At 29.0% G+C, this 27,544-nt stretch overlaps 3 protein-coding genes and 1 long non-coding RNA gene across 4 annotated transcripts; 1 reads left to right on the top strand and 3 right to left on the bottom strand.

Annotated features, from left to right (window-relative positions):
- Nucleotides 1-1,695: 1,695 nt before the first annotated feature.
- Nucleotides 1,696-2,998, bottom strand: LOC103854412. The gene is made up of 3 exons (XM_033282851.1): nucleotides 2,669-2,998; nucleotides 2,342-2,563; nucleotides 1,696-2,259 (listed from the first exon to the last, which is right to left on the bottom strand). The coding sequence occupies exons 1-3, from the start codon at nucleotides 2,996-2,998 to the stop codon at nucleotides 1,696-1,698; spliced, it is 1,116 nt and encodes a 371-aa protein (XP_033138742.1).
- Nucleotides 2,999-9,978: 6,980 nt separating this feature from the next.
- On the top strand, nucleotides 9,979-14,086 carry LOC103854367 (beta-galactosidase 5). Its single transcript, XM_009131306.3, has 17 exons — nucleotides 9,979-10,324; nucleotides 10,398-10,493; nucleotides 10,660-10,772; nucleotides 10,875-10,941; nucleotides 11,098-11,190; nucleotides 11,273-11,416; nucleotides 11,483-11,571; nucleotides 11,690-11,795; nucleotides 11,876-11,963; nucleotides 12,060-12,343; nucleotides 12,426-12,604; nucleotides 12,679-12,788; nucleotides 12,874-12,983; nucleotides 13,077-13,187; nucleotides 13,284-13,397; nucleotides 13,553-13,755; nucleotides 13,851-14,086. The coding sequence occupies exons 1-17, from the start codon at nucleotides 10,151-10,153 to the stop codon at nucleotides 13,960-13,962; spliced, it is 2,193 nt and encodes a 730-aa protein (XP_009129554.1). The 5' UTR covers nucleotides 9,979-10,150; the 3' UTR covers nucleotides 13,963-14,086.
- On the bottom strand, nucleotides 13,964-15,103 carry LOC103854366 (thioredoxin H5). Its single transcript, XM_009131305.3, has 2 exons — nucleotides 14,479-15,103; nucleotides 13,964-14,390 (listed from the first exon to the last, which is right to left on the bottom strand). Exons 1-2 carry the CDS (start codon nucleotides 14,563-14,565, stop codon nucleotides 14,124-14,126), a joined length of 354 nt encoding a protein of 117 aa, XP_009129553.1. The 5' UTR covers nucleotides 14,566-15,103; the 3' UTR covers nucleotides 13,964-14,123.
- A 3,465-nt stretch (nucleotides 15,104-18,568) lies between these two features.
- On the bottom strand, nucleotides 18,569-27,313 carry LOC117128980. The gene is made up of 2 exons (XR_004452508.1): nucleotides 24,781-27,313; nucleotides 18,569-24,662 (listed from the first exon to the last, which is right to left on the bottom strand). It is a non-coding gene; the product is annotated as an uncharacterized LOC117128980 (long non-coding RNA).
- Nucleotides 27,314-27,544: the final 231 nt, after the last annotated feature.

Below are 27,544 nucleotides of genomic sequence, written 5' to 3'. Positions count from 1 at the left end.
GAAGACTATGAACTGCCTCATGTGCTAATATAATGTTGTCCGAAATGAGTCTATCAGACACAAAAGCAGATTGTGTAGGAGAGACAATCTCAGGGAGAAAAGGTTGGATCCTTGATGATATAATTTTAGAAATGGTTTTGTACATTACCGAGCATAAACTGATTGGCCGAAGATCAGACATCAATTCTGCATTAGGCTTCTTCGGGATGAGACAGAGCTGAGTATAATTTCATTCAGACGGCATGACACCAGTTTCAAAAAAAGAGAGAACTTCCTTGGTGAATTGATCTCCTACTACATCTCATTAGCTTTGGAAGAAGAAACCTGACATTCCATCAGCACCCGGCGCACTATTTGGTTTGATAGAGAAAACAGCTTCTTTCACTTCCTCTCTTGTAACCGTTCTAGTAAGAAGAAGATTCATACTACTAGAGACTCGAACTGGACAATCTTTAAGAAGATCAAAATAATCAACTGAGTTTGAAGATTTGAAAAGGTTACTAAAGTATTGGATAGCAACCTGTCCTTTTGAGGCTTCCGACCTTTGGAAAATACCATTGACATCTTGAAGTTTAACAATCCCATTCCTTGATCTCGAAGCCTTAACTGCCGCGTGGAAAATTTTGGTATTTCCATCACCATGTAAAATCCATTCATCCTTGCATTTTTGTTTCCAAAAACTTTCTTCATCTTTATAAGCTCTTATAAGAGATTTAGTCAAAAAATCCAGTCTAATGGTTGAAGGATTCCAAGCAGACTGTTCTTGCTCAAGTTCGACTTGAAGAGAAGATATCCTTAGCGAAGAGTTAGAGCGGTTATCCTTCTTCCATCTACTAAGAGCTTTCCTACACGATCTGATTCTAGCCGCGACACTGAGGTTTGAAAACGGCGAAGATACGTTCCAAGCTTGACTAATGGTTTCTAAAACCATAGGCTTGTTAAACATCCTTTTATCAAATTTAAAAGATCCTTTATATGACTCTTGAGATGAGATTAGCTTTATCAAAAGAGGGCGATGATCCGAACCTCTTTTGTCCAGAAAAGCTTGATTCGATGCAGGGAAGAGGTCAAACCATTTTTGGTTCCCAAAAGCTCTATCAAGTTTACTATGAATCCATAAGTTATGTCTCTTTCCACTCCAAGTAAAACTGTTTCCAGAGCTTGGTAATTCAATCATTCCACAAATATCTAACATCTCTGAAAATTCTTGAAAAGTAGAGTCGCTTCTTCTAGGCCCTACAATCTTCTCTGAGTTATTCATAATTTCGTTGAAATCTCCAAACATACACCAGCTGCTACTTCTGTTTATACTGAAACGTATTAAACGTTCCCAGACGAGATGACGCAAGCGTACATTAGGATTGCCGTATACACAAGAGACGTAGAAACATTTATCTTCATATATAATTTTTACATCCATGATATTCTTATCAGCATACAAAATGTCTACCCCCACACTGTTCTTCCAAAAAAAAGCAAGACTACCCCCCCCCCCCCAAGTATTACCGGGTCAACAGTGTATACATGATCATAACCTAGCCAGCACTGCATATCAACTAAAGAGTTCCTAGGATTCATTGTTTCCATTAGAAAAAGGACCTCAGGAAAATACGTACGTCGCAATTCTGTGAGGCGTTGAACTGTCAGGCCATGAGGATCTCCCAAGCCCCGGCAGTTCCAGCTAAGGAAGCTCATTTAAACTTTGGACAGTCCCTCATATGGGACCGTCAGTGATGCATTGTTTGGAGCGCCTTTGGATGCATCTGCCAAGTGTATTTTCTTCTTTGAGAGAGAGGAGTCTTCAGCTAGGTCATCTTCTGCTTTGCGCTTCTTATTTGAGCTTCCTTCAATAAGAGCCTGAGGTTGTTTCACTACAGACTTTGGAGCCTTTTTGTTATCCTTTGGGATTCTCTTGTATCTTCCCGGCTTCCTTTTGGGTTTTTCTTTTATCGTAGGAGGGCTCGAGAAAATAACTGGTGATAACTCTGATAACTGGCTAGAGGAAGCTTGTCCTGGCGGCATGGATAGTCTGCAGAATACGTTAGTCATAGAGTTAACTAATGTATGACCAGCTGAGATCGCAGATGCCATAAGCTTTGGACCTTGAGGGTTGAGACTCGAAAGTTGAGAAGAGCTTGTCGTTTTGTCGAAATCGAATACTACTCCTTTCCCTTTGTTCAAATCAGAAGTGAACATCGTTGGAGGAGAGAGCTGAAGCATCCCCCTTTTGTGAGATAGGATCTTTTTCTGCTTCCCTGACTGAGAAAATCACTCTCTGTTCTCTGACATGCCTTTCTTCATTTCCTGAGGCTAATAGATAGTTACGCATTTCTTGTAGGACCTCAGGTGCTATGCGAGGACGGCCAGAGATAGGGTTGATGGCGACTTGATCTTCTTTTAAAAGCCCGAACAGAGGATTTCCTTCAGACATAATTGGATTGCTAGTAGAAGGTTGAGAAAGACGGTTAATGGTGATCTGAGCGGACTGTCTGTTGTGGAGATTGATCAACAGAGGACATCTTTCCTTTGCATGCGTGAGCCTCTGACAGTAAGTGCATCTCTTCTGTACTTTTTCGTAGAAAAAGTAAATTGTAATTTGATCACCACCGGGAAGGTTTAAAACTCTTGATTTCTTGAGAGGTTTGTTGACTTATATCCTTATCTTTACTCGAACATAATCTTGTCTTTGAAATTTCTCTGGATCAAAAGCAACAAGCTCCACATGACCGATTAAGCCTCCAAGATCAGTAATAGCCGGTTTGGTGTAGTGATTAACCGGTATATTACTTATTCTGACCCAAATCAAAACATACTGAAGATATCCCAAAGGAGGCTTCTCAACCCATCTTTCTATTGCCAAACCCCAATCGTTGAAGGTTTGCATGCCTTTATCGAGGACATCCTGAAGATCATGTGCATGCAAGAAGATAAACTGAAAGTGCTCTTTGGTAAGAGCAATTCCTCTGACTCGATTAACTTTCTGCCACTTCCTCGGCATGTCCAGAATGAGATTTGCTACGTTTTGGAATTCAGGGTTAAGGACGCGACCGATCAGACTGCATGCATTCCTTTCCGTTGCAAAATATTAAGGGAGGTCCGGAAGATTGTATGGAGCTTCATCATCGTCTTTAAGAGAAAGGCTAACAGAATTTTATCCATTTCAGCGGTCATGGTGATTGAGATCAGAAAGGATAAAGAAGAATGAAAGGAGACAAGGAGATGAAAGAAACATGATTGTGATGAATTCCGATGATGTGAAAGGAATCTGAGATCTTTCTTGTTGAGCAAACCAAGAAGGATGGTCCAAAGCTCTAGAGAGGATTTACTCTAGAGAGAATCACTCTCAGATTTATGTACATAAAAGCGAACACAAAAACTCGCAAGGTTACACGAGAAGTGTCTAGTTTGTTTTAGTTTTCAAATAATTTATCGAATAGCTACAGATTTCATAATCAATATAGAATCTGATCATGAGAATTATATAATTAGATAACACAGAATATATATATATATATATATGAGAAAATATAATTTCAGAATTGGTTAAATAATATAAGTAAATAAATATATATACATATTAAAGATGATAATATATATATATATATATCATAACAAAAATAAAGAATATGATGAATTAGTTGTTTAAGAGCATAGATTCGTTCCTTTGCTTCTAATTTGTATTTTAGTGTAAATAGAGTTTTGCTTCATTGCTTTGCTTTGGTATTAGAGCATTTCCAACAAAAAATTTTATTTTGATGATAAGTGATCTTTAAAATGAAGGTTTGAGGAAAAACTGCTCCAACAAAAAGACTCAAATATATGTTTTTGAATATTACATTTTATTTCTCAGTTTTAATAATATTTAAATATAATCACTAAAATTTTATAAGTAAATAACAAATATACACTAAAAATACAAAATACAATATTTTAACTCATAAATGGATATTTTGTTTTCACCAAATAAGCAAATCTCTAATTTCTTTAAAAAATAATATATCAACTAGAGAACAAAATTAAAAATGGTTCAATTACTTATACATAATATCTCTATTTTACATAATATTATTTTATATTAATAATTTAATTTTAATTTTAACATATTTATATGTTTTATGTGCTAATAGTAATATATATATGTACAATATTTAAGTGAAATATAATTATAAGATTAAAGTGATATAAAAACAATATTAGTAGAATTATATGTAGATTGCATAATTATATGACTCAAATGAAAAGTAAATAGTATTTTGAAGTTTTGATTAATAATAAAATCTCAAATTTAAAGTTTCACAATTAGTGTCCTCAAAATTTAAGAGTTTGAATGTTTGTTGAAGAGCCAAAAACTTTAAAATTTAAGAATTTGAATGCTTGTTGGCTTTTAGCTCATCTTAGTTTTGGGTGAGAGAAAAGATTTGAGTATAAGACTCAATTTTTTCTTAATTAACAAAAATAAATGGTGTAAAAAAACTAAGAAAAAAACTAAACAACATTATAAATTAGATACGTACATGAATGAAACAGATTGAAAATTCGTTATATGTAGCTAATATATTGTGACACTGACACAGTGACACCAATCTTCTTAAAGAAAAAGAAGAGGTGGCAGAAGTCACAAAATCGTCCGTCCAGATTTGTTTATCGGCAAAAGGTTATCAGAAAATGATGGGCACATGTTCAAATTCCTCGTGGAAGCTAAGTTTTAATCATATCGGATCGAAATGGAGTGAAACCAAAGTATGTAGACATGAACCAAGCACACTTCCCTCCACTACTCGAAACAAAATCAGAAAACATAGATTTTTTGTCAACCAGAAAACATAGATTAATATTTATATTCGTCCTAAATTATATAATAGTTTGAATAATACAAGGGATAATATACAATGATTTAGAAGAAATGGATGTAAATCTGGATCATAATCACATGCGATGGAGCCACCATGTTTCTTCTTATCCTTGTCGTTTACGCACATGTTCTATGGTCCAGTTCCTGTTACGCTCCTATAAATTATAATTTTAACATCATACCTAATTCATTATCTCATCAACTTAAAAATTAGTCGGTGTGCATGGGTATTGTTTTTAGTGTAAGTTCAAACATGAACTTGTATGAACAAGAAAACACATTTTCTGATATAAGAGAACCGTAGGTATTAACCATTATTAAAAAAAAAATTATATAAATTTCTAAATAGTATGGTTAATAGTGGTTCGAAATATTATTAATTAAGTTGGTATGATATATAATGATTCCAAGATATAGTTATTAAAATTATGTAGTAAACAAATGTAGTTGGTATAGTTGTTAAAGATATTTTTCCCAGGAAAACATAAAAAATGTCATTAGCATTGGGTCCCCTACCTAATGATATGTGTTGGATATTTTTTTGATAAGGGTATGTGTTGGATATGCCAGCTATCATTAACTATATAGTTCCCTTTTTGTTTAGTTAATCAAATTGGTATGGTTCACTTTCCTTTGGTAAGAAAGAAATAAAAAGAAAGGCTAATGCCATTCATTCACTACCGTACATGTATAGTTTCTAGATCAGCCTAACCATCGACTGAATTCTGACAACGATATTGGTCTGAGAAACTTTAATTTGTTTGCATGTTTTTTTCACATTAACTTTAGGGCTTATATGCTAAATAGCCAAAAAAAAAAGTAAAATTAGATTTTTAGAGAGAGAGTAGAGAGAGATAAAACGAGAAAGTAGAAGAGAAGGGGTGTTTTTAGCTAGCTAGTGAATTTTGTTCTTTTTTTGTGTCTATTGGGTGCAATTTCCCTTAACTTTGAGTGCTATAATATAATACACCTTATGTATTATAAATATTAAACTGGAATGAATATCTGATGTGACGTTGATCTGCTTTTTGCTTACGGCCTTCGATTGTTCCATGTGGAGCCGCTAATTCACAGCTTTAAACTTTTGTTCCTTGTTGCTTTTCTTTTAAAAATCCAATTAACAAAACAACTATCTCTTTTTTCTCTCGTTTCTAATCTGAATTGTGATAATATATAATGGTAACAACAATAGTTGACAAAAAAAAATTTGTTACCATTTTTGTCAACTATTGTTGTTATCATTATATCATAATTCATATTTTTTTGTGTTTAAAAATATCTGAATTAAATATAATGGTAACAACAGTAGTTGACAAAAGATAGTAACAAAAAAAACACCACTCCAATACTCCATTATATTAAGCAATTCAGTAAAACAAAGCAAAGAATAAGTCTTTAAACTATTCGTTAATGCAATATTTTAAAACTTTTTTTGGGCATACAAAATAGAAAACGATAGAAACCGATGGATATAAAATAAAATACAGCGACAAAATAATGTATTATAATGAAAACTAGAGCTTGATTGCATGTTTGTTTTTATTTTTTTATAAATAAAAAAGTTATTTATATAAGTGATAATCTATATTTTAAATTTTATATGTTTAAATAATTGTTTAATATGACATTTCTAAACATAATAATTCATAGTTTATATTGAGTAAATTCATTTTATCTTATAAACCATCAATTATATCATCCAAATTGCTAGAATATGACTCGTATTTCTGCACAAATCAATTTTTATTTTTTTATGGACCAAAATTTTATGATAGTGTATAATTAAGTTATTGTATATCCTTTTTAAAATATTGATGCTATATATTTTCTACTTTTCAACATTTATCATACTGAATTTACATTGGACTGTTATTTATATGAAAATATATGTAACATAATATATTTATATATTAGTCTAGAGATCATATAAATGATTCTTCTTATGTGATTTTTATTTTAGTTATTACTTATAAATAATAAAAATATATTATATAGCTTGTAAAACAATATTGTTCATTAACTATTTAAAGCTAGGTAGAATTAATAAGAAAAAATCCAAAAAGATAGGTTAATTAATTTGGAATTAATTATTATGTATATATGGAATTAGTAAAATACTTACGATATAATTTATGTATTTAATTATGAAATATATACATGAAATTTTTTTTTCCAAACACACACACACATATATATATATATAAAATAAAATAGGAAAATACAAAGAATGCTAACAGTTAGGTTTATTAATTATTGTTTCCATAATTTTTAGTTAAAATTTTATTTTGGAAATGCATTAATTAAAGAGGAAAAAACAAAAAAAATCCTAAAAAATAGGTTAACTAATAACTTCAGTGGCATGCCATTGTAAATAATTTGAAAAATTAAGGAGTATTTTATTTTGTACTTCTCTTTTATAACCATGAAAAAATACGAACACATTCTTATTTGAAACGCGTCTTTTCTATTCCATACTTTATCGAATCTCCTCTAACATACAAAATTGAAGCTTAACAGAAAAATACCAAAACCTACTAAAATAAACATATATACTATAGAAACTCTATAAATTAATACTTAATATAATAATGAATTTATCTGATCTTAAGTTGGGATAGTGTACAATAACTAGATAATAAATTTTAAAAAACTTTTATCCTATTAAAATCATAAATTAATAATTGTTATATATAAAACTAGTATAAAGTTAATATAAATATAAACAAAATATGTTTTGGAAGGTCTTTCTTTTAAAAGGAAATTTTATGTTTCGGTATTTTTGCGTTGTCTTGTCTAATTACATATAAAACACATTTCTGTTCTATTAAATGCAATTTTGATATTTAATAATTTATCAAATAATTTAATAAAAAGAGACAAAAATTCAAATCTATAAAATCTAGGGCCCTAAAATCTAATTGTATATATATTGGGAAATCAAATTTTATTCTTTAAAAGTTAAAAATATATTCTATAAATATAAATGTAAAAAGGAATTTTTATTAAATTAATAATGCTATAAATTAATAAATTATCATACTCATAATATTATTAATTTATACAGTTTCTATTGTATATTACATATTTTTGTATATAATCGAAGTCTGCCAGAAATAGCTTTAATGACAGAAAAAATGCCACGCTGCATTAAGGCTTCTATATAAATCATGACCACTGGGCACAACCAATTGGGAAAATAAGGTTGGCATTCGAATAATCTTTTGGTTCCATATCAATTTTTTAGATATTGGTTTTTAGGTTTTGAAACGATCTCATTCGACAATTTAATGTCACATTTGTAACATATTGTTTTCAATTAATAAAGATGATTTTGTAATGAGAAGAATTATCTGTTTTTGTAATATACCTAGAAGAAATACAAAGGCTTAAAGATAGTTTTCTTACGAGGAGGTGACCATTCTCTTGCTTGTAGGTGGTTGAGCTTGGGTACACGAGTATCCGCGTGTAAGAGCTGTTGGTTCTTTTTGGCGTCTTCCCCTCTTGGAGTTTCAAGATTCGATCTTGTGCCTTTCTCTCTCGTGTCTCTGGTTCCTGGTGACAGTTGTGTGGTTCGTAGTTATTGGCTATGTTTTCGCTTTGGTCTTGCGATTGTTCTGCCGAGCGTGTACCCTTTGGGTTTGTGGTTGTGACCTTTGCTGGTTTATGGTCTTCTCAAGTCTGTGGTTCTTGTGGTCAGCTCGAGCATCTCTAGGTTCTTCGTAATGGTCGTTTGATTATCGTCGCTATAGAGTTTAATATCAGCTTCTTCGCTTACGTAAGTACTGCAAGTGGTCTCTTTTATTTCAGTAGGTGGTTTGGTTTTATATTTTGAACGTGTTAGTATGCTTCTCCATTATGGAGCTTTGTACTCGGGATGTACGGTTATTAACTCCCGACTTTTGGCTCTGAAAGGATTGCATTCCTTGCCAGCTTTGTGTTGTAACAATGGTTCAATTCAACAGATGACAAAAAAGAAGATAGTTTTCTTACCTTTCAGCTCAAGCATGTACCCAAGATTAAGAACACAAAAGCATATACTTTTGCACGTGGTGCACGAAGTCAATCTTCCTACTTTCTCTACATGGACACAAAATCTCAATTTTGGCCAGCAGAGACTTAATCAATTATGCTCATGCTGATGTAAAAAAAGCCATGTTTGTTTCAGGTTTTCCCAAATCCGTCTAGGTTAGAATTTAATGTGTATGAACTGAACATTGACCGGATACAACATGATACGAGTTTGAATATTTTTATTCGAAATAACCAATCTACCAGATTCAGTTATAAATATTTCACAATTTTAAAATAATTAAATACTCAATGGGACAACCAAAAATGTTATCAGATGAGAAAAAATTACATAGAATATCATTTTGGATGCTTGAATATTCAACATCAATATGTGTAATCGATATCTTATGAAAAATTTAAAAGGATGGTGCTTTTAAATTTAATTCAGAAAAATGAACGATCAAGATCTAGTTTGTATTATAATCAAAATGTTCAGTTAGTCAAATGACTTATGCTATTGTTGACTGAGTTTTTTGGTTTGGTATATCTTATTTTACACTACTAATATAAATAAATTGCTTTGGCTGAAAAGTTAGAAATGTTTTTATCTGAGTTTTTTTTTTTTTGAAAAAGGGTTATCTGAGTTTTTGGTTTGGGTTTGATTCTCATGAATGGAAAATTGTAGTTTAAATTGTTTTAGCTAAACAAAGTTGTTTTAAAGGATGACACAATCTAATCTCGAGTCCACAAATCACAATTTCAAAAGCTTAAAATGCTTTTCTAAAAAAAAAAAAAAAAAAAAATGCTTTTCTTAAGAAAAAATTTATGTTCAATTCATAATAATATTTATATATGCACATTGTTATATAGTCCATGAAGAAAAGTGCACGGCTGGAAAAAAGAAATCAGTTTCAGTTAAGCCTTTTCCCATTCACAACAGCCATTAAATTTCATAATCATCTAAAACTTATATCGAAAAATCAACATTTTTACTTGCTAAGTTAATGCAAATAAAGTAATACTACCAGTTGGTTTAGATTATTTGGATAGCTCCATTAATTTATTTTTTGTTCTCAACTAATTCACTCACACTAATTATTGTTTATATCTACAAAATTAGTGGAGAGTGGGGGAGCCTGAGAGCAAAACCAAAGATATATCAGACCAACGACACTTAACACAGAGTCTTTGCTTCTTCTCTGATCTTACATTCTTTTTGTTTGTTTTTTTTTTAAAGAATTCGTTTCCCTCTCAACTCCCTCTCATTTCTTCATCTTTCAGAAAAAAATGGGAACCACATTGGTTCTCACCAAGATCCTATGTTTCTTGCTAATAACAATGGTAATTGGATCCGCCATGATCCAATGCAGCATAACCTACGACAAGAAAGCCATCGTCATTAATGGCCACCGCAGAATCCTACTTTCCGGCTCCATTCACTACCCAAGAAGCACCCCTGAGGTAACAAATCTCAGAAATTAATGGTGGTTTTTGTTTTGCTTTTTTTTTTGTTTCATCTCTGTGTGTCTTGTAGATGTGGGAAGATCTTATAAAGAAGGCTAAAGATGGAGGCTTGGATGTTATTGACACTTATGTTTTCTGGAATGGTCATGAACCTTCTCCTGGCACTGTAAAATTTCCTTCATCATCTTCTTCTTACAAAATCCCATTAAAGTTAAAAGCTTTATGAGACTAGATTCTTGTTAGATCCCATTAAAGTTTGAATCTTTCTATGAAACTAGATTTGAAAACTGGTGGGTTTTGTTTTGTTTTGTTTTGTTTTGTTATGTTTGCAGTACAATTTCAAAGGGAGATACGATCTGGTAAGATTCATTAAGACAGTACAAGAAGTGGGGCTTTATGTTCATCTCAGAATCGGCCCTTACGTTTGTGCAGAATGGAATTTTGGGTAATACTTCAATAAATGAAAAGAACAAAAAATAAATATATATTTTTTGTCTCATTGTCCAATTTTTGAATTTTGAATCTTTTTCCCTTGAAAATTGTGCAGAGGGTTTCCTGTTTGGTTGAAGTATGTACCTGGGATTAGCTTTAGATCAGATAATGGACCCTTCAAGGTAAATAAAAAACCTTTGATCTCTGATGTTTAATTCTGTTTAGTTTTGGATATTAATGTAGTGTAACGTGTAAATGTGATGTAAAAAGGTTTTTTTTATGAATAAAAATTTAACATTTATTTAAAAAAATAATTGTAAATGTGTTGTATTGTTAAGGCTGCGATGCAAGGCTTCACGCAGAAGATTGTTCAGATGATGAAAGAGCATAGATTCTTCGCGTCACAAGGTGGACCTATTATCTTATCTCAGGTATACAACAAATTTACAAAAAAACAGTTGTTGAACTGTTTGATCTTTTAAAGTTAAAACGGTTGATCTTTGAAAACTGTAGATCGAAAATGAGTTTGGTCCTGAGCTTAAAGCGCTTGGACCAGCTGGTCACTCATACGTTAACTGGGCTGCGAAAATGGCGGTTGGTTTGGACACTGGAGTCCCGTGGGTGATGTGCAAAGAAGATGATGCACCTGATCCTATTGTGAGAGACCAATCTTTTGTGTGATTGATTAATTAGTTATCTTGTAATATAATCTCTTGTTTCTAGATAAACGCTTGCAACGGATTCTACTGCGATTATTTCACTCCAAACAAACCATATAAGCCAAAAATGTGGACAGAAGCATGGAGCGGCTGGTAAAAAATAATGATACTTTTCTTTGCATATATATATATATATATATAAAATCTTGTGAGAGACAAAATGTGTATTGATTTAGTTTTAATCTTTTTGCTCACTGTGATGGCGAAAAAGGTTCACAGAGTTTGGTGGAACCATTCCAAAGCGACCTGTTGAGGATCTAGCATTTGGAGTCACACGTTTCATACAAAAAGGCGGGTCGTATATAAATTACTACATGGTAAAATGTCCTACCACAAACATTATGATAAAATCTGTTTTTGTTTCGATGCTTGATGTGTGTGGTGGTTAATGTGACAGTACCATGGAGGAACAAACTTTGGACGCACAGCAGGAGGTCCATTTATCACCACTAGTTACGATTATGATGCTCCCATCGATGAATACGGTACAATGATCTTAACACTTAGTTTGTGCAACCCCCAATGATGTGTCTCTTTTTTCACGTTTAACTTAAACTGGTTTTTATTTCTTCATAACGCAGGGTTGGTCCAAGAACCTAAGTACAGCCATCTTAAGCAGCTACACCAAGCAATTAAGCAATGTGAATCAGCTTTAGTTTCCTCTGAACCAAAGGTTACTAAACTAGGAAACTACGAGGAGGCTCATGTTTTCTCTGCCGGTAAAGGAAGCTGTGTGGCTTTCCTATCGAACTATCACATGAACGCACCTGCAAAAGTAGTGTTCAACAATCGGCATTATACTCTACCTGCTTGGTCCACAAGCATTCTTCCTGATTGCAGAAACGTTGTTTTCAACACTGCCACGGTATGTTAAAGAAAAAAAAGAGTTTGTTGTTTTTGGTGTGAAAGACTATCATGAAGAAAGCTAATATGAAGTTGTGAGACAGGTTGTTGCAAAGACATCACAAGTGCAAATGGTTCCGTCTGGCTCCATCTTGTACTCGGTGGGTAGATACGATGAAGATATTGCCACTTATGGAGACCGTGGGACAATCACAGCTCTTGGATTGTTGGAGCAGATTAACGTTACACGAGACACAAGTGATTATCTTTGGTACATAACCAGGTGCGTCTTGAATCTCTATTTTGTAACATTATTTTTTGCTTGATCAAACATGAAATTGAATCCGGTTATTTCAGTGTGGATATTAAGGCATCGGAATCATTCTTGCGTGGAGGAAAATGGCCGACTCTTACGGTGGATTCAGCAGGGCATGCTGTTCATGTGTTTGTTAATGGACATTTTTACGGTAAAGAATCTTTTTTTTGCTCACTCATATTCCTAAAGAAAGCAGCAGTTTCATCAAAATGTTTATTTTCTTTGAAACGACGCAGGATCTGCCTTTGGGACAAGAGAAAACAGAAGGTTTTCCTTTAGCGCACCGGTCAATCTACGAGGTGGAGCTAACAGAATCGCTCTACTGAGCATAGCAGTTGGTCTGCCGGTCAGTTTATAGCATGAAAGAACATCACTTTTGCTGTCTTTGTTGCTGATTGGCTGATATAAAATATGTTTGTATTCTTGTGTTGTTTTGAAGAATGTTGGGCCACATTTTGAGACGTGGGCCACGGGGATTGTCGGGTCTGTCGCGCTACACGGCCTTGACGGGGGTAACAAAGACTTGAGTCGACAGACATGGACCTATCAGGTGAAAGATGAATATGATAAGAACAGAAGAAGCTCTCATTGACTATATATATCCTTTTTGACCAAACTGAAACTAAACAAACATTTCCGCAAACAGGTTGGTCTGCGAGGTGAAGCAATGAACTTGATCTCTCCTTCAGAAGCTTCCTCTGTTGATTGGATCAAAGGGTCATTAGCAAAGCAAAACAAACAGCCTTTGACCTGGTACAAGGTATATTAATGAACTCTGACTTCTCCATCCTGAACCAAACTGATTTCTACTTTTGTTTTTTTTTTTATTTCCCACTGGTAAACGAAGAAAACACCAAACGAAAAAAAAAAAACAAAATAAGTAACGCTAATGTCTTTGCTTATCAAATTTAACAGGCCTTCTTTGACGCTCCAAGAGGGAACGAGCCGCTGGCTTTGGATCTGAGGAGTATGGGGAAAGGACAAGCTTGGATAAACGGACAAAGCTTAGGGAGATACTGGATGGCTTTCGCCAAAGGAAACTGTGGGAGTTGCAACTACGCAGGAACATACAGAGAGGCCAAATGCCAATCTGGTTGTGGCGAGCCTACACAAAGATGGTAAAAACAACACATGCTTTGTTTCTTATCTAAATCATTTTCGTGTTTTTAATAAAACGAGTCTTTTGTGTGTGTGTGTGTGTGTGTGTGCACAGGTATCATGTTCCGCGTTCGTGGTTGAAGCCAAGAGGGAACTTGATAGTGCTCTTTGAAGAACTTGGTGGAGATGTCTCCAAAGTCTCTGTTGTAAAGAGATCAGTACACTAAAAACTCAATCTTGTGTGTTCATTATTATTAACACAACAGCATTCCTCATGCTGCTGTTAAGTTATCAATCCATGTTTATTGTGATCATAACAAAGATAAGTTTATAAATACCAAATTTGCATCACTTTTATTACATAATAAAACACCAAAGAACAATAACTTTAAGCAGAAGCAACACCACCGTGCTTCATCAATGTCTGATGGATTTCCTCCTTCCTTGCGCCGACAACACGGTCCACGATCTCACCTTCCCTCATGAAGAGAAAAGTGGGCATTGCCTCCACTTTGAATTCTTTAGCAACGGATTGCAATTCGTCCACATCGATCTTGAAGAAGACGACGTTGAGGAACTTCTTGGCCATGTCTACAAAGACTGGTGCAATGAAACGGCAAGGTGGGCACCATGTAGCAGTGAAGTCTATCACGACCTGATTCAGTTTCGAGATCAAAGTCAGAAGTTGACAACATTAGTAATTTAAAAAAAAATATTAATAAGTAAAGTTATGATATTGTTACCAGTTTCTTGGAGTCGTTGGCGGCTTTGATCTGCTCGTTCCAGACTTCGATGGTGTGGCAAGCGATCACTTCTCCTTCTCCGGCCATATTTTTTTGTTTAAACTTGTAAACAGTTTTGTGTGTTGATGATTTTGGTGATTGAACAATTTGTGTGGTCGAATCGGTTTTTATAGGAAAGTCGAGGGGAGACTACGACTTCTTCACAGTCTTTTAAAAAAAGAAATGATTATTCATCTGTATAATAAAACGAAATAATAATACTTGTTGTTATTTTTAAATGAAATAATAATAAAACGAAATAATAATACCAACGTCGAGTTGATGAAGTGGTAAAAGGATTATGGCTGTAACTACCGAAATTCAATTTACTCTGAGAGAGACTATCTATAATGTTTGGGTTTCCGCAAATAAGTGAAACCACATTTTTTTGTTATTTTTTGATGAATAATAATAATAATACATGTTTCTTTTCGAGCAATTCTCCTAAATATATCATTTTCAAATTTTGGTCACAAAAGTAGATTACAAAAAGGAAAATGACCAAAATATTTCATTTAATAGGTAAAAAAACTCTAATACCCTAGATATATGAAAAAATATAAAAAAAATTTAAAAATTTAAAAATAATTTGTTTTTTTTTTGTAGTTTTAGATTATATGTTTTCAAATCCGAACTTTTTTATAAAAAAAAAAAATTTTGAAATTTTTTTTTTTGAAAATGTTTTTTTTTTTAATTTTTTTTCAAATTTTCTTTTTGTAATTCGAAAATACTTTTTGAAATTATTTTTAAAATTTTTATTTTCAAATTTTAAATATTTATATTTTATTTTATAAAATTTTAAATTCAATCCCAAATCCACACCCCTTAACTCTAAACCCTAAGGTTTGAATTAGTTAATACCAGAGGTATTGGTGTATATTTACCTCATTAATAAAACATTTTGTGACATAAACTTTTTTAGTACTATCTTAGGATATTTCTTTTTTTTTTTAACTGAAAATAATCATACATGTTGCGGTGGATACATATACACCCCTTAACTCTAAACTCTAAGGTTTGAATTAGTTAACCCTAAGGGTATAAGTGTATATTTACCTTTTTAATGAAATATTTTGTGACAGAAACTTTTTTAGTACTATCTTAGGGTATTTCTTTTTTTTTTAACTGAAAATAATAATACATGTTGCAGTGGATACATATATAATCTTATCCTATTTTAAGTTTATAAAATAAGAAAATTCTTATAATACTCTAAGTAGGTGGCTATTATTTATTTTATTTATTTTAAAAACTTGTATAATTAAAACTCTTGGATAAAAGGAAATCCTACACTAACAGAAAAGAAAAGAAAAAAAGTTAAAGTTTCAAAACTATCTGAAGATATCTTAATTGTTCTTCGTTTAAATTAAATGTATATGCTTTTAGTTTTTGTGAGCAAAAAACTTTATTCTTTTATTAATTTTTAAAATTATAATTTAAAATTAAATATATAGATGATATAATTAGTTTTGTTATATTTTCAATATTTTCTCTTAAATGAAAAATAACCTTTTTAGTTAAAAATATATATTTTTAAAAGAATTTATGTTTTTGGTAGAAAACAAATTTTATGTTTTCAATAAAAAAGTACTTTACTTTTGAGAAAAATAAAAAATTGTAGCAGAAAATGATATTTTTCTTTTATTACAGAAAATCAAAATTTTAATTTTGCAAAAATAAATTAATCTTTAAACGGATTTTTCGAATGTCTAAAAACACAATTTTATAATTTTATATTGAAATTATAGCAGAGTAATATTTAAAAAATACAAAAATAATTTAAAACTAAACATTAAAAATAATTTTAATTTCTAAAGACTAAACACTGAACTCAAAAAGGATATTGTAAATTTTACAAAGTAAACCATACGCCCACATTTTCACTAATTTTAAAAGAATACTCTTTTATACATTTAATTTGTTTTCTATATTGTATTTTTCTTCAGAGAAGTGGAACAAACGTCTAACCAATAACATCAAGGGTATGTAAACGGATCAACGATTGGTATAAGGTCAACGACGTGATAACGCTACGATCTTGACGTCAAAGACGAACGTCTTAACTAAAGTTTCTAGATGACGGCCGCGTAGGGCGGTGCGACTGCGTGTGCACAAATTATTATTATTATACCCTTTTCTTTTAATATGTGAATTGAATGAATCTATACTATACAAAAGTTGTAGAAGTCAGTGAGAGCGTTCACATAAGATTTAAGATTACCAACCGTATTATGACAAATCAGATTTTTTAATTTATTATCTTTAGAAAATTTTAATATTTTCAAAATTATAACTTAAACTAATAAAATAAATATTAACATTTTATAACTTGCTTAAAAATGTTAATTGTTATAGAAAAATAAAAAATCAAAAGTAAAATCGTAATATTAACAAACAAATATTATCTTCTTAAGTACAATAAATGTAAACAAAAAAATATTGTCTTCTTAAGATTTTAAACGACCAATCGTATTATAGTCAAATAATTTGTTTTAATTTATTATTTTTAAAAATATTAATATTTCCAAAAATTGTTTATTTCGAAATAAAATAGAAACCAATATCAAGTTAGAAATGTTAATATTAAAAATAATCTTTAAAAACGAAATTAATATTACATAAATGTACTAAACTAACAAAATAGATATTAACTTTTCATAACTTACTAAAAGATGCTAACTATTAAAGTAAAATGGAAATTCAATAGAAAATAGTAATATTAACAAAAAAAAATATGTCTTCTTAGGTATATTACTATATTTTAATGTTAAAATAGTTAAAATAAGAAAAAAAATTAAAACCTTTTTGACTAATATATAAAATAAGAAACTTTCTAATTTTTTATATACGAAGTATTGCGTGACTATAAATAATTCTCTAAGTTTCCAAGTGAGTCTAAACTATGGTTGCTTCTGCTTACTTTGAGAAAGTGATAGATAGTGAAAAAAAAAAGAAATCTAAACTATGGTTGCTTTTGCTTCTTCCTTGGTATTCCACGACCTCGAGCAGGGTTTTAATAAGATGTTGTTTATTATGGGTTTGCAGAGTGGTTATTTTTGGAAGTTTACTTATGGATTCATTGTTTAATCCGCCCATATCATAAGTAACATCAAAAAGAGTTGTTTATTATGGATTTGAGTTGCTTCTTATTAATCAAAAGGCATAAGGAAGTTTATTTCGTCATTACTAATCTATATGTTCATGAAAATATGTTATGTTTGACACGAATTTTACAGGCAACAACAATAATACATGCATTCATACCAGCTATAGGCTTTACGAGGAAAATTTAAGATTAAGAACTTCTTGGTCATCAACAACAAAACAAGTTATAAGGTAACTTGTAACAAGTTCATAATTTAATTCACTTAGCCTACAATTTTTGTATTTCCAGACAACGATGGCCACGATATTGAGAGGAAACAAATTAGGATTACCTAGAAAGATATGGGACGAACTTTATTACTGTCCACATAAAAAATATACGATTTTATCATAATGTTCTAATGATATACCTATTTTGTATAGATGCCCTTGGAAAGTTGGTTCTCATCAACAATGAGAATTTTAACTATCCAACTGGTGATACATTTTAATTTGTTATTTTTAAATATGTCAATGTTTCCAAAAAAAAACTGTTTATTTCATAATAAAAATAAATCAATATCGAATATGGCAAACTAAAAAAGTAAATACATTATACATATATTAAATTAATATATATATATATTAATAATTTCGAAATTTAACATAAACAAATAAAAATAATAATTTAGTTTAAAATGCAATAATTCAAACAACTATAACTATAAATTTAACACATGATTTTTAAAATTTAGGCTATAAGCTATTGAAAATATTCATAAATAAAATACATTATATATAAGCTAAGACTATAAATCAGTGAGAAACAATTCATTATACTTTGACTAGGGTCGGCCCGGGCTACGCCCGGGTTTTTGGTTTAAATTTTAGTTTTTTATTATATATTTTGTACGTATATAATATATTATAAAAATATAAGTTTCTAGAAAATTATAAAATTATTTTCAGTTATTTTTTTGTCTTACCAATTTCAAAAATTTTAATATTCAAATATCTGATTTTGTTATTGAAAATTATATATAAGGTGAAGAGTCAAATAAACCTAGACTGTTCGTAATCGGCTTTTAGCTACCAGATATTTGGAGAAGCAACGGTTGAGAGATCTTATGCAAGAGTGGTACAAAACACATACATAGGGCTTAGGATTCTTGTTCATCTTTTTAAATCTTTAGTCCTTTGTACATAACTATTCTTTTTCACTGATGATCAATAAATTTAAAATTTCATCAAAAAAAAAGAAGAGTCAAATAAAAAAAATTAAATTTTAGTTATGTGTTTGATTCGTTGAATTGTAAAAATGTTTCATTTCACTTAATCTCTTTCATCCGTCCAATCGCCTCTGCATCTGGCTCGACACTATCATAAGAAGAAGTTAAATGTTGGAAACTAATGTTTGAAGAACCAACTATTTCTTTCTCTGTTCTTGGTTTCTTAGACTTCCACTGAACCAATAATGATCCATCAAGAACTGAACGGGAAAAAGAAATCTCACCTAGCCCCGTGTCACAATTTCTTTTGATAAATCTTCCTATTTCAGAGCCCAGTTCAGCGATCGAAGCCCACAATGGTAGAGTTTAAATGATACGGTGTGTTTTGCTCGGCTGGACACGTGGCAGCTCCTCAAGACTCGAGTTTCTGACGTGGAGGGTCCAGGAAGGAGACAAACATATATATATATATATAGATTAGGATTTAAAAAGTTCCATAAAATTACTTAAAATAAAATAGAAACCAATATCAAACAAGGTAAGTTAACAAAAGTAAAACATTATATGCTATTTAAATATTCAAAATTAACATATATTATATATGAGACTATAAGTCATTGAGAGTGTACACATAGGTTTAGAAAAAAAAAACTAAATATGAAAAATCATAATTATAGTTTACTATTTTTAAAATGTTAAAATTTCAAAAATTGATAACACAAAATGGAATTCAACATCAAATAAGGTAAACTATTAAATAAAAGTTGAGGCTATAAGCCATTGAAAAGGTCCACATATGATTTAAAACAACCAACCATATTATGCCAAATAAACATTTTAATTTGTTATTTTTTAAATATGTCAATGTTTCTCAAAAACTGTTTATTTCATATTAAAAAAGAAATCGATATCGAATAAGGCAAACTAACAAAAGTAAGATATTATACATATATTAACTTACTATATATATGTAATAATTTCGAAATTTAACATAAATTAACTAACAATAATAATTGATTTTAAAATGCAATAATTCAGACAATTATAATTATAAACTAGGTGGATGCCCGCGATTTCGCTGGTTTGAATTTTTTGTAACAATATATTTATTATAATTTTTCAAATTAAAATGTGTTTTTATCATTATGTGTTTTTTGTTAAATATTTTTCTAAGAATAAGTTAAAAAAGGATAAATACATCTTTTTTAAATACTTTTTTATATTTTGTATTGATAATTTTACTAAAATTAGTTATATATAATATTCATGATTTAGTTTTAATAAAATCACTTAAGTTTTGAAGGTATATAATATCTACTGAAACTTTTGAAACATTTTCTATAATTTAGAAATACTTGATTCCTAAAAATTATTTTATGAAGCATTATATCTTTTATATACTAAAGCGCAAGTCGCTTGGCGAATCAAATCCTGACATGTGTGTATATATTTTTTAATTTTTTTAAAAATGATCAATTAAAAATCTACTCTCGATCATATTTTTTTAGCAACCGTAAAAGTCTAAAGCCTTAAATTTCTCATATCACTAACACGTTCAGATTTTTCAAAAAATCATGTCAACTATAATTAACTTCCAATCACGTCACATGTTCTGATAGTTTCCATCTCTTAGCTTCCAAGCAATTTTCTTTTTGTCACTGAAAATTCCATTAAAATGATAGAAAAGCACTACAGAGGTTCATCCTCATACAGAGGCTCAACAAAAATCCCGACAAGAAAAAAATAGAACGGTGCAAATAAAGAGTTAAAGTATAATTTTTTTGTGCCAGTACCAGTAGGTAACAGCAATATCAAACCCTCATCGATCTTTCACGAAGTTTAGACACCAAAAAAAGAGGAATTGATCAATTTTTTTGTAGAGGAGTTGATCAAAAAAAAAAAAAAAAGACACCAAGTAGAGGTCAGATCACACTCCAAAGGTGCATAGGATTTATTATCCTTCTCTTTTTTTTCTTTATATCGTTTATTTCTTTATTTTCAATGTAGCAAAAAAAAATCCATACAAGTTTATGTTTGGCCTTTATTCAGATTTGTTTTCTTTCCTTCTCAAATTAACATTCTCTAATTCTTTTTAATTCTCTTTGCATGAGTTGAAAACAAATAATTATCGTTGCATGATTCAAGTTGAAGATTGTTATATTTCTACAGCAAATCTTCAAAAGAATTCAGAGTTTTGTCTGCATCTTGGTAACAGTAAGTATATCTGAATCTGATATGAATTAAGTACTTACGTTAGTTTTGTGGTTTGAAAAGTTTTCAAATATAGTTTTAATAGCATAACATATTTTTAAAACCTGTGTGTGTCTATTATATACAAATCAATTAATATATATATATATATATATATATATATATATATATATATATATATATATATATTATATCTTTGAAGTTCCAGATTAGAGATGATTTCACAAGAAGGGAATCGAGAACAATACCAAAACTCAAGTTCACAAAAAAAAATCCCAAGATATGTTTTCTTTTATTTTTAATAAGACATCTATCTCTTTACAGGGCATGAGATTTCAATACTTTTGAATATACTTTTCAATAAAACCATATTTTTGTTTAAGCAAAAAAAATAAAAAATATTTTTTTTAAAGATTTTATTTTAGTTTTTAATTTTCATACACTAAGAATAAATAAACTTATATTTTAAATACTTATTTACAAAAAAAATTATAAACAAAACTAAATGTATCATATATGATATTTTAACTATTTCTTATGTGTTGATATTTATTTATTATTTTCAATAAAATTTTATTCCAAAAATGAATCTCTGAAAAAAAATCAAAATCCAACTTACGTTCTAAACTGTTGTGTTTCAGTGCAAATGTGTGACACTCTAATTTTAGCTTTACCGTTTATCCAATTACAGAGAAATGTGACAAAAATAATATTCAATTTTGATATAAAACTAAAATAAATTATTAATACAAACTTGAGCTAGAATATAAAATCTAGTCTATACTATATAAAATTTGAGACTATAAATCATTGAGAGCATCCACATAAGATGTTAAACCACCAATCAAAATATGACACATCAGATATTTAATTTTCTATTTTTAAAAATATTAAAATTTCCAAAACTGTTTATTTCATAATAAAATAGAAATCATTTAAATATGATAAATCTATACTATTTTTAAATATGTCAAAATTTCCAAAACTGTTTATTTCATAATAAAATAGAAATAAATTAAAATATAGTAAATTTACAAAATTCAAATAGTTATATATAATTTAACTTAATATATAATATATTTTTGAAAAGTACATAAAATATCTTACAAATATAATAATTAACTTAAAAATGCAAGATTTTTTAACTTTTAGAACTATATAAATTTAAGACACATGATTTTTAAGTATATGTTATATGCAATTGAAAATATTCAGGTGATGATTGTTTCGTTGGTTTTTAGTTTTTGGTTTTCAGTTTTTGGTTTTTGGTTTTTAGTTTTTAGCTTTTGGTTTTTGGATTTTGGTTTTTGGTTTTGCAGTAGATTTTAGTTTTTTGAAAAACTTGAAAGGTGATTTAGATTTTAGTTTTTAGTTTTTGGAATTTACTTTTAAAAATAATAAAATGAAAAATATTATTAATAGTAAAATGTTTATTCTGGAATAATAAAAAGGAAGATACTATCATATAGCTTATATGCAGTGGCGGATCTAGAAAGTTTTATAATGAGGGGCAAAATTTTCAAACTTACAAATGAAGCATACTTAACCCTAGGTTTGAAGTTTTATGGGAGACAAATTTATTCAATTTCTTCAAAATTCATTATAATTTAGTAAATAAAAACTTTTTTTAAAAAAACTCATAGGGGGCAGATGCCCCACCCTTATAGGCTCTACATCCACCACTGCTTATATGTATGAAATAGTAAAAGAAACAACAAAAAACTATTTTTTTTCCTAAATAAAAACAATAGCTAAAATAAATATATTTTTTTGTAAGACTAACTTCAAATAATTAAATTTATTTTATGGATTAGTTAAGATAATTTTATGAGTTATTTTGACTACATCAATTTATTATTAAATAAAAATAACATTTAAATATTATAATAGCTTTAGTACAATAAAGCTTTGTTATGATTAGCATACATGTAACATTTGATAAAATAGTATTCAAATAGTATTATTATTTGATAAAATAGTATTCAAATATTTTTATAATTTTAGTAAAACTAAGCTGTGTTATAATAAAAATAGATGAATATGCTTTAGGTGTGCCATAGGTATTAAAGAATTTGCTGTATTATATAGATGTGCTCATGGATTATTATTAGCAATCAAGAATACCTTAGGTAAAGTGCCTTACATTTTATCTATATCGTAGTACCATAATGTCTTACGTACGTATTACACCAAAAAGTGCTTTTACGTAAGTTAAATTTGTAATAATAAAAACTTCAAGCAAAAAAACTAGAAAAAACTGGTTTTTGGTTTTTGTTTGGAAATGGACAGTTATTCTAAAAACTAGTTTCCCTAGATTTTAGAAAAACCATTTCATAAAAAGCTTGATTGGATAAAAAATGGTTTTTTGAAAAACAAAAACCAAAAACTATTCTACAAAGAAACAATCAACCTCTCAATAATATGATTTAAAACACATAGGATTTCAAACAACTAATAATAATATGACAAATCATTATTTTAGTTTAATTTTTTCAAAAAGTCAATATTTTCAAAAGTTTGTTTATTTTAAAATAAAACATAAATCAATATCAAATAAGGAAAGCTAACAAAAGTAAAAAGATTATATATATATATATATATATATAATTTAACTGAATATATGTAAAAATATTATATATATAAGTTAACTGAATATATAATTAATTTTCGAAAAAAATAAAATAAAAAAATAATACAAGACTTTCAAACAATCTCCTAGACTATATTTGCGAAGTGATTTTGCCACATGTCCTCTCTACAATCAATTTCACAAAACAAATATGACATGGCTACCAAAATTGATGACATGGCTTCCGAGAAAATATAACATGGATAATTTCATGTAGTGTTGATTTATATTTTTGGTAAACTTATCAGAATATGGTAATAATTCATATATTATATTTAATATTGATATTTTTTTTTGGTAAACTTTTTTAAAATATGGTAATAGCTCATACATCATCTATAAAATAAATATATTTGTAGATAACATTTCATACACTACAAGAAATATGCGCATTCTTAGCACACGATAAACGCTATGGTAGGGCTTTTATAGCGAAACTTGAAATGCTATGTCATCGGCAGCCATCATAGGTACCCCCTCTACGATAACATTTTTTTAAATGCTATGAATTGTGCAGATACGATAGCAATATTTGAATGATATTATTAACTTAAACATAACATTATTTTTTTTGTTATAAATTAGTTACGATTTATATTTTCGTGCTATGATATATCTTTCTGCAATAAACTAAAATTAATTATAGTTCGAAATAAAATAATTAATATTAAACCGAAAATTGTTTTATAATGAAATTAAAATAAATTTTATTTATATATTAAAATTGGTTTACAAATTAATCCTGGTTTACAAAACTAACCAGTAATTATAACATAAACTCAGACCACTACAATTTTTCTAACCCGGTTACACTAAACCAAATCTAAACCTAAAACAAAAAAAAGAAAAGACTGCAGCCGCCTCCTCCATAACCTTGCCCCTCTTCCAACAGCCATGAGCCTTGCCTCCTCCAGCCGCCACGAGACTTCCGTCCTCAAGCCGCCATGGACCTTGCCTCCTCCAGCCACCATGAACCTTGCCTCCCCAACTATCTTTACCAAAACAAAACAACATCAGATTCATACTACAGAAACAGAGAGAAGATACACAGATACAAAGAGATAGAGAGAGAGAGAGAGAGATCAACCGTGGTGGTGGTGGGAGTGCGACCGTGGTGGTGGTGGGAGTGCGACCGTGGTGGTGGTGGGAGGGCGACCGTGGTGGTGGTGGTGGTGGGAGGGCGACCGTGGTGGTGGTGAGACGAGGAGGAGACGCGGTGGGAGAGAGATGGGAGAGATGAGAGAGGCGTGGAGAGAGATAGGAGAGATGAGAGAAACAGTAAGATTGGAGAGGGATGGGAGAGATGAGAATGAAGGAGAAGAACATGAAGACCAGATCCGTGGAGTACTTGAGAGTGAGAGAGAGAGAGGGAGAGGAGAAAATAAAAATAAAAATTAAAGGAATAAATCTTAACCTTCAGATCTAAGTTAATCTAACGGTTCAAAAGTGTGATCCATGTACTTTAATCTGATTGCCCAGACAATTTTGTTTTTGTTTTTTTTTATTTTTATTTTTGTTTTGTCTTTCCATATTTGATAATTTGTTTTGTAAGTGATTTTTATTAGTTATATCTTATTTCAAAATTAATATTTTGTAGTTTATAATTTAAGTCTAAATTTTTTATTTTTTGAACCTAATAAACTGATATTTATTTTATGAATTGATGTTTAAGTTTGAAAATATTAGATTAATATCATCATTATGATTTTGGTCATCATTTTTAAATTTGCATGTTTATAAAAAAACTGATTTATAATCCGTTTATAAATTTGTATGTTTGATTCAAAATTTGAAAAGTTTTAAATTTATATTTTATGATTTACAAAAAAAAAATGATTAAGAGTAAATTTAGTTTTATGATTTAAGGTGTTGATGTTGGAATATGAGGTTTAGGGTTAAAATTTAGTGTTTTGGATTAAGATTCGAAAATAATAGATTTGAATACTAGACGATTTGTAGTTAAATATTTAATAATTTAGATTTGAAGTTTATATTTAGAGTATTGAATGTTTAGTTTACATTTGAAGTTTAGATTTAAGATATAGAGTTTGATTAAAGATTAAAGATATGTGTTTAGGAAATTATAGATTAAGATTAAAAAGATTAAATTTTGATTTTAATTTTAAGATTTGAAGTTATAGTATGAAAAGATTAGAGGTTTAAAGGTTGTCTTTAAAGTTTAGGGTTTAAAACAATGTTTAGAGTTTAAAATCATGTTTAGAGTTTAGGGGTTCAAAGAGCTTTTCTTAGCGTTATAAAAATGCTATTATATGTCTTTGATAGCATTGTTGAAGCCGCTTAAAAATATCTTTGGCGCTTAAATCTAATTTTTCACTAAGTGTTGGCGGTATCTGTGACTTTATATTCTCTCTCACTTAATTTTTAAAATAACATTAATTAAGTGCTATTTTAGGTTTTATTCTACCATAGCGTTTATCTAATGCTATAATATAATACAGAAATATCTAAATCATCTACGACAGCAGTTCAGTAAAACGTGCTATAACAATGTGCTATCAATGTAGACTTTTTTTTGTAGTGATATTTTGAAATATTATTATTTTTGTATAATTATACAATTTGTATTATTAAAACTTTCAATTTTTTTTACAATTTTTTAAAAAATTTAAATATCTAATCGTAAGATTACTAGTTTCTTATATATCAACAAATTTTATAAATATTGTTTAGGCTAATTGTTTTATAGTTATACAATTTTATATCATTTATTAGTTTTATACAAATTGATTTAATATATATCAAATATATATTGAATATTAGTAAGAAAATAGTAAAATCTATAATATTTAATAAAATTTATTTTAAAATATAAGTTAAATTTTAAAAATTTCTTACTGCAGGAAAACACCTAGTTATAAGTTATAACTATAAAAATTTAAAACATGAAATTTCCATTTTTGGGTTATATGCTATTGAAAATATTCAAACATAATATATACCATAGATAAGTTGATGTCATAAATTACTTAAAATGTCCACATATTATTTTTAATCACCAAAAATATGCCAAATATTTTTTTTCAATTTACTATTTCTAATTAATATCAATACTACCAAAAATTGTTTATTTCAAAATAAAATATAAATTAATATAAAACGTAAACTTGAAAAGGTAAACACATTATATATAAGTTACTTAATGTGAAAATTATTTTTGGAAATTAACATTAAAATAATAAAAAAGATAATTATTAAATAAATATTGGAAACTTTCAAACAATAAAATATAAATCAATGTCAAAATATAATTTATCAAAATTAAAAATTATGTAAATTAAATTAATATATATAATATTTTCGAAATTTAACATAAAATTTAAAATGCTAGATACTGAAACAATTATTTTCTTTGATTATTTCTAAAACAAATAAATATTACCAAAAAATATTTATTTCAAAATAAAAAATAAATCAATATAAAAATTTAAACTTAGAAAATTTAAAACATTATATATAAGTACTTAATCTTAAACTGATTTTTCTATATTAACATAAAATAACTAACAAAGATAAATTAAATAAAAAATTTGAAAGACTTTGAAACAATAAAATAAAAAGGGGAACTTACATGTTTACCACTTTCATGGTACCACTTTTCATTTTTACAACCAATAAGGAAACATTTTCAAAAATACCTTCTTCATTAAGTGGTAAAAGACTCTTATGCCCTTGTTATTTATATATAATAAATCACTATTAAAAAAAAAAAATAATAAAAAGTAATTTTTTTTTTATGTTTTCGAATTATACTTTTTCAAATTCAAACATTTTTATAAAAAAATTTTTTATTTTTTTTCAAATTATTTTTTTATTTTTTTTTTCAAATTTCTTTTTGAAAAACGAAAATTATGTT

The sequence above is a fragment of the Brassica rapa genome, chromosome A10 (assembly GCF_000309985.2).
Source record: "Brassica rapa cultivar Chiifu-401-42 chromosome A10, CAAS_Brap_v3.01, whole genome shotgun sequence".
NCBI classification, from domain to species: domain Eukaryota; kingdom Viridiplantae; phylum Streptophyta; class Magnoliopsida; order Brassicales; family Brassicaceae; genus Brassica; species Brassica rapa.
Note: the sequence above shows the minus strand (reverse complement) of the source record. Positions and strands in the feature narration are given on the sequence as shown.

Excerpts from the sequence above, each read along its gene's own strand:
- LOC103854412 (XM_033282851.1), bottom strand. The coding sequence starts at position 2,998 with ATGCCGAGGAAGTGGCAGAAAGTTAATCGAGTCAGAGGAATTGCTCTT. Across the intron at positions 2,564-2,668 it reads AAAGACAAGATTATGTTCGA|AAGAGATGCACTTACTGTCA; the intron begins GTAAAGATAAGG and ends GAAAAAGTACAG. Across the intron at positions 2,260-2,341 it reads GTCCTCGCATAGCACCTGAG|TCAGGGAAGCAGAAAAAGAT; the intron begins GTCCTACAAGAA and ends TGATTTTCTCAG.
- LOC103854367 (XM_009131306.3), top strand. The coding sequence starts at position 10,151 with ATGGGAACCACATTGGTTCTCACCAAGATCCTATGTTTCTTGCTAATA. Across the intron at positions 10,325-10,397 it reads ACCCAAGAAGCACCCCTGAG|ATGTGGGAAGATCTTATAAA; the intron begins GTAACAAATCTC and ends TGTGTCTTGTAG. Across the intron at positions 11,417-11,482 it reads ATGATGCACCTGATCCTATT|ATAAACGCTTGCAACGGATT; the intron begins GTGAGAGACCAA and ends TCTTGTTTCTAG.
- LOC103854366 (XM_009131305.3), bottom strand. The coding sequence starts at position 14,565 with ATGGCCGGAGAAGGAGAAGTGATCGCTTGCCACACCATCGAAGTCTGG. Across the intron at positions 14,391-14,478 it reads CCAACGACTCCAAGAAACTG|GTCGTGATAGACTTCACTGC; the intron begins GTAACAATATCA and ends AAACTGAATCAG.